The sequence below is a fragment of the Muscardinus avellanarius genome (assembly GCF_963383645.1).
Source record: "Muscardinus avellanarius genome assembly, chromosome: 10".
Taxonomy (NCBI): Eukaryota; Metazoa; Chordata; class Mammalia; order Rodentia; family Gliridae; genus Muscardinus; species Muscardinus avellanarius.
In genome coordinates this window covers 95,179,362-95,191,445 of record NC_137796.1, presented here as the reverse complement: position 1 = coordinate 95,191,445, position 12,084 = coordinate 95,179,362, and the positions used below count along the sequence as shown (strand labels likewise).

The 12,084-nt window shown below is 47.4% G+C and overlaps 1 protein-coding gene across 1 annotated transcript in view; it reads left to right on the top strand.

Moving 5' to 3' along the window:
* HS3ST2 (heparan sulfate-glucosamine 3-sulfotransferase 2) overlaps positions 1 to 10,266 on the top strand; it is a gene marked incomplete at both ends in the record, with an annotated part of 100,377 nt that extends 90,111 nt beyond the window's left edge. Inside the window, one exon of the mRNA XM_080702894.1 lies at positions 9,648 to 10,266. Coding sequence (XP_080559020.1) covers positions 9,648 to 10,266 — 619 coding nt within the window. The remainder of the gene's footprint in view (positions 1 to 9,647) is intronic.
* Positions 10,267 to 12,084: the final 1,818 nt, after the last annotated feature.

The window sequence follows — 12,084 nt, the reverse complement described above, 5'->3', positions numbered from 1 at the left end:
AGAAGAAAGCAACTAAGAAGGCATGTCTATTTTGTCACTTCCTTGGCCTAGAGCTTGACCAAGACCCAGCTACGAGTCAGGCATCATGATACACGCCTGTGGTCACAGCTACTAGGATGGCTGAGGCAGGAAGAATGCAAGTTTGAGACCAGCATGGGCAACTTAGTGAGACCCTGTCTCAAAATAAAAATAAAGAAAGGGGGATGCTGATGGCCATTGGCTGGCAGCTCCCTCTGGGAATGGTGCCGCACTTTGCAGGGAGAAGCAGATATCTTTCAGCGGATGCCTTCCTAACCTCACTGAAGATGAACATCCTTGCGATCAGGCCTTTATTCACTAGTGTAAATAAATATCCCAAGGTGAAACTGCTGGATCACATGGTATGTTCATTTTACTTTTTGATGGATAATATTTAATTGCCTTCCTAAAACTGCATTGATTTACACTTCTACCAATATTAGGAGAATATTGTTTCTTCACAAACTTGCCAAAATTGTAACTGTTAAAGAGTTTTTAAAAATATATTTCCCAAGCTGGGTGTGGTGGTGCATGCCTGTAATCCTAGTACTTGTGAGGCTGAGACAGAAGGATTGCAGGTTCAAGGCCAACTTCAGCAACTTAGATTCTTGGCAACCGAGTGAGACCCTGTTTCAAAACAAAAATTTAAAGGGCTAGGGATGTCACTTGGAGATGAAATGCCCCTGGCTTTAATCCCCAGTGCCACGAACACAGGGAAAAAAAAAAACCAGCCTCATCAGTGAGTACCATGATCTCATCATATTTTAATTAGCATGTCTTTACATTTTGGAAATACTGAGCATGTTGAGAGATTATTGAGGACAATATTGAGATATTTTTCATATGTTTATTTTCCCTGTGTGGCTTTTTCCATCAACTCTCTTCTCATGGTCTGGCTTCCTTCCTTATACTGGCTGGTTCTCCTCTCTTTGTTGACTTACAAGAAATCTGAAAAATATAGAAGTATAGAGAGAAGAAAAAGCTATGAATGGCCGTGTGTCTCTAGTATACATGCTCCAAATATTTTCCCAATTTGTTATTTTCCTTTTATTTTATTTATGGTATTGTTCCAGTCCAGAATCTTACTTTTTCATGTAAGCTAACTTTTCAATCTCTCCCTTCATGTTCGTGTGTGTGTGTGTGTGTGTGTGTGTGTGTGTGTGTGTGTGTGTCGCATGCCTAGAAAGGCTGTCCCCGTGCCAAGATTAATTCTTTCTATTCTCACGTTCTCTTCTCACACCAAAGTCGCACTTGGATCCAGATTCTGCTCCTGCCTGTGTTGCTTTGGTGCTTTTCTTTGGCTCTTGGTGTCCCAGTTTCCCCAGCCCCGAAACAGGAACAGCGGGCGTGCCTGCCTCGTGAGGTTATTGTGGGGTTGGAGTGAGATGATTCATACGTGGAGCTTAGCACAGCATCTGGCAGGGCCTTTGCCCACGGAGTCTTATATGTTCACTTGTTTATGACCATCTATGTGGCTGGTGTCTGTTCTGTGTCTATTTCTTAAAGTTAGCAAATGATGGGACTTTTGAAAATTAAAAAAAGGTGTCTTTGACTCCAGATCCTCTGTCTAACCAGTATTAAGATGGCCACTGCCCTCTGTGTGGCCCTATCTTGCAGTGTCCACTGCCATACTGGATGGACTCAAGACAAATTCCACAGCGTACAAGGTGTGGGCGAGAGAACTGGCTTTTCTAGAGACCTTTGCAAGCCGAGAGCCACTATCAAAGAGGCAGGGAGGCATGGTTATCCTGACCCCTCTCAATCACACTGAGGATCCTACTGAGGGCTGGTCCAACTATGAGTTTATATGCAGCGATAGGAACTCTGCCCCATACCTCCACCAGCATTCTTTCTTATGGGGCAGGGACAAGGACAGCCTTGTCAGTTGGAGGATAAGCAGATGACTAGTTGATAGGTTTCAGAAGCCAGCTGTTTGCAAGAGTTAGCTCCCCAGCACCTGGAGACCAAGCATAGACCCTCCTTCCAGAGAGAAGAAGTTGCCAGGTTTTGTGGGAATCTGAGTTCAGGTACATTCCCTCACATGGGAAAACACAAACCTCATCCCCTCCAGTCCCAGGTGATCCACATAGCAGTTAACTCCTAAAGAAAAGAGATCAAACATCACACATCTTTGTATCCCTGGCATATAGTATGTGCTAGATAAATGCTTGACAAATGAATATAGACCTGAATATATACCAGGTAGAGTACTTTACATTGCTGACAGAGAGATGTGATAGTCATGATCCCTGCCTTTGGGAATCTAAGAGTGAAGGAGGAGGATAGACTCTCTAACGTGTTAAAAAAAAAAAAGGTTATGTCTATAGTGGGTACCGGGGGCCACAGGGTAACTCTTCAGGACAGAGGGAAGTAACAGGGTTCAGTCAGGGAAGGTTCATGGTAGAGGGATAATGACCTGGGGAGGTCAAGTTCAGGCTTAGAAGGACTTAATGCAAAGGGTACTGCAAGTCAAAGGTCCCTTGGCATGAACAACAGTTTTGGGGGAGTAGAGCTGGGAATTTGGATGGTCCAGTCTGGCCATAGCCCATGGGTGGCTAAAGAGCCACAGAAATCCTCTCAAGGGAAATATTGCCTGAGCAGTAAGAAGTGATTGATGAAGTTAAAGCCGAGACTCAGACTTTTGCTCGTGCATCACCTAACAGTGAGGATCTGTGCCTGTGGACTTGGAAGGAAGTGGCTTCCTGACTCGGGATCAGGTCTACGCTCACCCGGATGAGGAGGAATAACTCAGGCGCCGTGCCTGGTACTCGGCCCCGCACGTGGCGCTTTAGCAGAGTTAAGAACCAGCTCCTTGCAGTACAGCCTTTCCCCTCCCACTCTGCTCCTAATTATCCCCCCGGAGACCACAGTGATTTTCAAGGAGCTTGGTTACCCAGTTAGGAGCTATTACATCAACACAGTCCCCCAGGGCTTCCAGAATAAATACACACAGTAGACAAAATTAGCAGAGAATGACACCGTCCTCAGAACCCTATCAGTAATAACCAGAGAGGCGCCGAGGGGCCGACGGCACACGTTTCCAGTGACAACCTGCTCAGACAGGCCCCACGTGTACACGAGTGTCCCTTGTGTGGACCGTGAGAGACAAGGGGCCACCTCTGCTCCACTTTCACTGGGCAGACCGACGTAGAATTTCCAGACAGCTTCAGGATGACAAGAGAGTGTTTAGATTTTATTTTTTATTGTGTTGGTACTGGGGATTGAACTCAGGGGCACGGTTACACCTGAGTGTTTTTTCCCATTCGATGGTACAGAATGGGATTCTGGGGCATGAGGAAGAAGTGGTAAATGTCCACCAACACACACAACATGATTCTGCCCCACTGCTCCCAAGGTACAGCCTTGGCCTCCGTTTTTCCCCCCTTCAACGTTAATTTCTGAACTCCTACTTAGTGCCAGCTTCCTTCTAGGGACTAATACTATAGCAGCGAACAAGAGAGGAAACAGCCCTAACTCTGGGAATTTATAATCGCTACCAGAGGAGGGTGGGGTCCAGAAAATGCAAATAAACATACAGTGTATTAGAGGGTAACAAGTGTGATCATATTACTTAGGCATTTACTTTTATTGAGGTGGTACTTCCTAAGCTTCTCTGATCATAAGGATCACGGAGGGAGTTTGTTTAAACCGTAGACTTCACCCCAACAGCATTGAATAAGAGTGTGCAGGGGAGAGGCAGGGCACTTTTCCATTGAGGCACACCCTGTTGATAGACATGAGCAACTTTATTAAAAAACGTGTGGCTACGGGACACATGGTTGACACCAGTGGTTCTTAGCACACTAGAATCATCCGGGGGCCTTTAAAAATCGCAGGTTCCTGGGCCTCGTGCCCAGAGTTTTTCATTTAGTCTGGCGTGGGATGCAGACATTTACATTCCCACAAAGGCATTTCCAGTGGCCCCAGCCACACCACGGAGTCTTGAGGGGGTGGGGGGACAGACGATGAGCCAACGGCAAGACAGAAACGGATGTCTTCCTTCAGACCTCATGTTACCTTCCTACATCAGGAGGTTGTGGTTGAAACAGCTCAGTGGCTTTCGGTCTGTGAAGCACTGGTGGCCCTGGTGTTATCTTTAAGCCAAACAAAGTTATTCCGTCCAAGATGATCTGCCCACACCTTCCTTTGCCCAAGACTAGAATGCTCAGAAAGGGCCAGGCCTTATAAACCAGCACTGACAACTTCTGAGGACTCGGGAGCCATGCTGTGGTTTGGTTTGGACAAGTGTCCACTAAAGGCCACCCGTGAAAGGTTGGCCCCCAGCCCGGGTGTTACTGGATGGTGGTGGAACTTTTAGGAGGTGGAGCCTACCGGGAGGTCTGCTGGTGATTGGCGGTGGCCCTTGGGGAGAAATCGGGACCCCAGCTCCTCTCCCTCTCTTTCATGCCTCTTGGTTACAAGGTGGGAAGCTTTGCTCTGCCACGCGCTCCCCACCACAGTGAGCTGCTTCACCACAGGCCATGGGCAGCAAACTCCAAAACTGTGAGCCGAAGCAAACCTTTTCTCTTCATACGTTGATTGCCTCAGGTGTTCGTTACAGTAATGGAAAGCCGACTGATACAGGCCACAGGTCAGTGGGCATCCACCTCTGATACCATTTAGTTCTTGGACCCATTCGTTGAGCATCCCGGCCGTACTAGGACGACAAAAATGAACGCGAAACATCCAGGTTGTTAATGGTCTGTTGACATAAGAGGAGGCATAACTAGTAAGGTTATGCTAGTAGGCAGACACCCCAAGGCCATGAAACCACAAGGAAGGGGAACGAGAGGGCATAACTTCGGGTTTGGATTTGGAAAGACAAGCAAGCATTTCCTGGAGCAAGAGAGTCAAGAAGCATGATTAAGATTCTTTAAAAAATTAAATATTCAGCAAATGCAAAACACACACAGAGGAGCAAGATGTGTCTGGGGAGGGATTTTGTGCTTATTAATGTGGTGTGAGCATCAGATTGCCAGGGAGTAGCAAGAGAGTGATTCTAGAAAGACAGACAGAGTACTCATATTCCAGGAAATATGACTTTATGCAAAAGAATTATTGATGGTTGACATGACTGGATTTGCTTTAGATGGCTTCTCCCTATTAGTCATAGAATGCAGAACGGATCTGAAAGGAGAGCTGAGTGTGGTGGTGCACACCTGTAGTACCAGTGGCTCCAGAGGCTGAGGCAGGAGGATCACAAGTTTGAGGCCACCTTCAGCAACTTTAATGAAACCCTGTGTCAAAATAAAAACTAAAAAGGGCTGGGGCTGTAATCGGTGGTAGAGTGCCCCTGGGTTCAATCCCCGGTACTGCAAACAAGAAAGAAAAGAAGAGGAAGAAAAGAAGAAGAGAAGCCAGGCGAGGCACGGAGATTGGAGGGAAATCTCCTGCACCCAGCAGAGATGACGGGAGCGTGCGTGGGGCTGTGTGGGTAGCTAGGACAGGAGGGCGGAGACGGGTAAAACAGGGATGAAAGCAGGAGTGAGGAGGAGCCGGGAGTGTCTGAGTTCTCCTGCCTTCATACTCCTCCTCTATTACTTGCAAAAAGAGGCAAAGTAAGTTTGCAGGGGGAAGATGGTGAGTTCCGTCGTTTGGGGAAGGAATCGCGTCCGTAGAGAGCTGCACTGTCCGGTTCAGAACATACAAACAAAGCTGTAAGCCGCAGCTGCAGCCAGAGCTAGGAGTCGGCATCTCCCAGGGGATGGTTAAAAGCTGGAGAAGGAACGAGGGCACCCAGGAGGATGGTGCAGAGTGAGGGAAGGGGAGATAGGCCACTGGGGAGAGGGAGAATGGGTTCAAATCGTCAGGGATTTGAAAAGGGGTGAGGGCTTCCACGTTTAATGAGTTGTTGGCTTTATTTATTCATTTATTCATTTATTCATTTATTTAATTTGCTTTGTGGTACTAGAGATTGAACCCAGGGGCATTCATTATACTTCCAAGCCACACCCTCAGCCCTCTTTATTTTTAATTTTGTAACAAGTTCTCACTACATTGCTGAGGCTGTCCTCAAACCCACGATCCTTCTGTCTTAGCCTCCCAAGTACTGGGGTTATAGACATGTGCTACCACTCCTGGCTCTGTTGGCTTTATTTATTTATTTATTTATTTATTTATTTATGCTAGGGATTGAACTCAGGGTCATTCTATCTCCGAGCCACGCCACCACCGGTCTTATTTTATTTATTTATTTTATTTTGAAACAGGGTCTCACTAAGTTGTTGAGGGTCTCGCTAAGTTGCTGAGGCTGGCCTCAAACCTGTGATCCTTCTGTCTCAGCTTCTCAAGTACCACCAGGCATGTGCCACCACATTTGGCTCTGACAACTTCATTTAGACCTCATAAATAATGATGGGGATCTTACTTATGCTGCGCTTGGTGGTAAACTCTGGAGATACAGCTGCAAACAAGTCAAGGGAGTGAGTGTAGTTTCCACAAAAGAGAAGAAGCCCAATTGCAAAAGATCAGAGACCGAGTCTCACTTAAAGTCGTCGTCACTGATTGGAAGGATGTGTGGTAGGTAACTCACATCCTTGTCTGAGAAAGAGGGAGAACCAGGAGAGCCATGGGGATGTAGGGACACACTGCTGGGAACCTTCCAGGCCCTGTGTCTGCTTGGGGAAAGCTCTCTTTGCAGCCTCGAAGACACATTTTTAGTCTTTATGACAGAATTGTCGTTTACTGGCCTAACTTCCATCACGCACCCACTCTTCAGCCCACCGAGATTTTGCCCAAAGTAGGAGTGGTGGTTCCTCAAAGAAAATCTGGGGGCTGCGACCAGATGTAAGGAAAATTGTTGCTGAGCAATTTAAAACAACAGATGGGGGGTAAATCCAAACAGTGGGCGTCAGACTGTGCTTCCAGTAAATTCCGCAGAGCTACAGAGAAAAGAAAGGAGAAGGCTTAAGAGCGCTTTAAGGGTGAGAGAAAGCGCCTGCTGTTTGCCAGCAGCTGGAGACAAGCAGCAAAACTTGATCTGTGACAGAAGGAGAAATGATGGACCTGGAGGCCCAGACTAACCTCCCACCCCGTGCGAGCGGGATGTGGGGGCACACACCTGTAATGGTGTAGGGTAGGATGACCCAGGAAGGGTCAGAGGTGAACCTGAGGATAGGCAGAAGAACGAGTCTGAGCCTGTGGGAAAGGTGGAAAGAAGCAGAGTGGGGATCTGTGGCCTCTTATGGCTGCCCTAACAAACGGCCACAAACTGGGTAACAGAAAACAACATAAGCAGATTCCACCATTGTCCTGGAGGCCAGGCTTCTGAAAGTAGATGGTTGGCAGGGTTGGTTCTCCCGGGAGCTCTGAGGGAGAGCTGCTCCATTCCCATCTCCTAACTCCCAGTGGCCATTGGTGGCAGTTGTTGGTGTTCTTGGCTTGTAGATATACTACTCCACTCTCCTCCTCGGTCTTCACATCACTTTCTTTCCTGTGTGTTTCTTTGCCCCTTGTCTTCTGTTCAAGAGAACACTCGTCACTAGATTTGAGTCTCACCCTGATCCAGTGAGTTCATCTTCAGCTCCTTAGTTACATCCCCAGGAGCTCTTTCCCCAAAGGTCACACTCTGTTCTAGGTGAACGTATCTTTAGTAGGGTCATCATACAACTCACTACACAGTCCCGGGGTGAGATTTCAGAGTTAACCGTGTCAGAGGCAGGACAGTTTCTAGGACAAGACCCAAGGTGTGGCCATGAACAAGAGGTCTTTAAGGAAGAGAACATGGACATGTAGGGTAGAGCAGGTCAAAGAACCGTGAGGCCATGTGGAGAGGATGATCAAAATTGCAAAAAAAAAAAAAAAAACTAGGAACGAGGAGATTCTATTCCTGAGGAGCAGGAGGATGGATGTCTTGGGTGTTGGTAAATCAGTGCTAGGAATGGGGAAAGGAAGACAGGGAAAGTGTTTCTCAGCTCAGAGAAGCTTTATAAAAAAAATACCCACCCCCGGATATTTTGAATCAGTTGGTCTAAGACAGAGCCCAGACATCATTATTTTTTATTTTTATTTTTATTATTTTGAGGTACTAGGATGGAACCCAGAAGTATTCTACCTCTGAGCTACACCCCCAGCCCTATTTTTTATTCTTTATTCTGAAACAGGGTCTCACTGAGTTGCAGAGGGCCTCACTAAGTAGTAGCTGAGGCTGTCTACGAACCACGATCCTCCTGTCTCAGCCTCCCAAATGCTGGGATTACAAGCATGCGCCACCATGCCCAGCCCGACATCATTATTTTTTAAAGAGAAAGAAAGAAAAAAAAAACTCATCTCATTCTAATGTGTAGCCAGGATCGAGAAATACTAGTCTGAGGGGAAAGCATGACCTTTGGAAGGAAGTAACAATTGGGATCTGGGGATGTTTTCCCCCCGACAGCAAGGTCTGAAAGACTCACCTGGGAGGGAGACTTCAGAGCCTCTTCCCACGTCACCTAAAGTCTTGGGCAAAGCCAGGGAGTTACAAACAAGGATGGAGGGGCTTCTTTACCTGACTGGAACCGAGGCCCCAACCTGCCTGGACTTCTGTGCTTCTTCCCCGTACACAAAGGATGTATTTCAGAATGCCGGAGTTCATTTCTGTAACAGTTGCTATTCTTGCAAAAGCAAGCTTTAAAAAAAGATTTTCTTAATATATTTGTAGAAATATCTTTTGCCAGAACAATATTCAGTAGCTGACTTTTTATTTTTTGGATATGAAACAAATGCATTAAAAATCTCAAGCAGCGTAGAAGATTATACCATAAAAAGGAATTCTCATTTGTCCCTCTCCTAGTTCGGCACCGGCCTCAAGTTCCCTCCCCAGGAGCAACTATTTTTACCATTTTCTTGTATAATGTCCAGAGATAAATGTGCCATATCTTGCCTTTTGTTGTTAAAAACTAAAAAGTCAATCCTTGGTACCCATGAGAAAATGGTTCTAGGAACCCCAGAGATACCAAAATCCACGGACGCTCATCATATAAAATGATGCAGTGTTTGCTTATAGCCTTCAGGCATCCTCTTGTATATTTTAAATCATATCTAGATTACTTCTAGACCCGATGCAATGTAAATGATATGTAAATAGTTGTTTTACTATATTGTTAGGAAATAAGGAAAGAAAAAAAAAGGTTGTATATGTTCAGCATGGATGCATTTTTAGCCCTAATAATTACAATCTGCAGCCAATTGTATCCAGGGATAGAAAACCCACAGATACAGAGGAAGACACTGCATGTTCAAAATCATTCCATATAAGGACATACAGGGCTGGAGATGACGCGCCGCAGTGGAGTTCTTGCCTAGCGTATGCAGGCCCTGGATTCAGTCTCTGGGACTGCAAGCAAACAAACAAACAAACAAAAAATAGGCAGCTATACCTGGCACCATTCATTGGGTCTTTCACAACTTGTTTAACTCATACCCATGGACATTTAGGTTGCTTCCAGCTATAAAGCAAACTTGTTAAAGATTTTTTTAAAAAATCAGCAAATCAGCAGGAGTTATAATGGGTCCCTCTCCAGGTAGGTAAGCACCTCAAATATCACAGAGGACAGGAGGGAGACTCACGGGGTCACTGGGTGGCGGGCACCTGAGGCCCAGGGATGCCAGAGGAACCCTGGCTGACAGTGTGTCGCTTCTGCCCCCTCCAGGAGCCTGATGCCTCGGACCCTGGAGACCCAGATCACACTGGAGAAGACACCCAGCTACTTTGTGACTGAAGAGGCCCCTCGACGAATCTTCAACATGTCCCGAGACACCAAGCTGATCGTGGTGGTGCGGAACCCGGTGACCCGCGCCATCTCCGATTACACACAGACACTGTCCAAGAAGCCTGACATCCCCACCTTTGAGGGCCTGTCGTTCCGCAACCGCAGCCTGGGCTTGGTGGACGTGTCCTGGAACGCCATCCGCATCGGCATGTACGTGCTGCACCTGGAGAGCTGGCTGCAGTACTTCCCCCTGGCTCAGATCCACTTCGTCAGCGGCGAGAGGCTCATCACAGACCCGGCCGGTGAGATGGGGCGGGTCCAGGACTTCCTGGGCATCAAGAGATTCATCACAGACAAGCACTTCTACTTCAACAAGACCAAAGGATTCCCCTGCTTGAAAAAAACAGAGTCGAGCCTCCTGCCTCGATGCCTGGGCAAATCAAAAGGGAGAACTCATGTACAGATCGATCCCGAAGTCATAGACCAGCTCCGGGAGTTTTATAGACCTTATAATATTAAATTTTATGAGACGGTTGGGCAGGACTTCAGGTGGGAATAAGCTGCCGAGATGCGAGGTCTTTTCTGCTTGTCCTTTTATGAGGTTGGACTTCAGAGACTCATCGTCCTCTCCCAAAAACCTAGGCTCCCTCCCCAGTTCCCATCTAGGGTTCCGCCATCTTGGAACCAGGAAGCCCAGCCATGGCAAATAGAGAGACCATGGGGTCCTGCCACCAGCTCTCACCAGTCTATCCAGGCAAATTCCACCTGCTTCTGGAGTGTCCATCCAGTTCCAGAATCATGCTCCCTCCCGCCCGTCAGAGGCCCTGGGGTGTCGCTATAAGAAGAGCGGCTCTTCCAGTGATGATGGATATTCTAAGCAGTGATTGTTCTGTTGCTACAAACGCGGCACTCCATCCCTCTCACTGTCCACCCAGGAGTGGGCTTATTAATTTCGAGTGGCATGTACCTTCTCTCTGAGCTTAATTTCCCCGAGTCTCCCTGGGTGGTGGGATGGGAGGCCATCTTTTATCCTCCGCAGATCTTGGCAGCTCAAGGAAAGAAAGACGGTAATGCCAGAAGTCCCCCCTCTGGTCACTCCTAGGAGATGGACCCATGGAAAATGAAATAATCCCTTGTGCTTTCAAAGCCTGTGGTCTCAACTGTGCTTGGAGGATACTGTCTTTGGAAACCACTTTGTGACTCCCCCTGCCCCCTGTGGACAAAAGCACATACTTCTGCTGTTACGGGTACTCTCCTCACGTGAGCTTTCATGTTCAGCATGCGGTGGAATCATGCTTGTCCATGTGAAATAAATATGGCTCTCTCGTGTCCTGAATACTGAGCTCTCTGGAAGCATGGTTTACTCGTCCATCTCTTCCCAGGGCGAGATGCAGCAGGGGACTGGGAGGTCCAGGGGCCGTGAGGGGTGCAGAGGCTGCATGGGGAGAAGTCAGGGGGCAGAGGTGCAGCGTGGTGGGGGGGGTCTTGTTACCGAGGTTGATGCAAAAAGGTCTGCCCGGACATTCTCTTTCTGAAACATAAGTCCAGTTGGGTCAGTTCTCTGCTTAGATTCTTTAGGTTGGAAATGCCAAACTGAGGGTCCAAGGGCAGGTAGGACATCAGATATCATTTTGCTTCACCAGGCAATGTTTTGAAATAACTGCCAACTGTTAAAAACAGTTTAAAAACTGGAGGCATTTCTATAAAAATATGGATTTCCGCTGAGTTTAATAATTATGAAGACTTGGCTACACCGAGCCTGTACCCCAGCATGACCACCGGCTGCTGCCTTTGGTTGGGGTCTGTGCTCCCGGCTTCCCACCTCCCCCGTGGTCCCCTTGCTGATTCACATCGTCTGCCACCCGGCCTCTGCAAGCACTTGAGCTCCCAACCTTGCCTTGAATGTGTCCCAGAACATCCAAACCCATCAGGATAACGTCCAAATCTTCCAGCATGGCGCCCAAGATCACCCCAACTTAGAGTTTCCAGCACATTTCTCGCTTCTTCCTGATTATCTGTTCCAACCTCACAGAATGACAAACCTTTCCCTGACCTTTTCAAGTCCCCGTGCTTTTGCTTGGTTCCTTTCCTCTGCCTGGAGTGTTTCCCTCCTGCTCCCCAACAACTCCAGTGTCTAGAAAAACACACTTCCAGTGAGACTTCACACGGGTGGCGCTTGCTTGGTAGTTTATACATTACTCAGTCACAGCTCTTATTATACTGGATAATTTTACATGCAATGTGTCTCCACCATAGACCACAAACTCCATAAGGGTCAAGACTGTCTCTCACTAGCCTCTAGTAGACACAAGGAAAATGTTTGCTGGATGAATGTATGCACGGGTGGATGGATGCCGCATGGATAAGAAGATCCCAA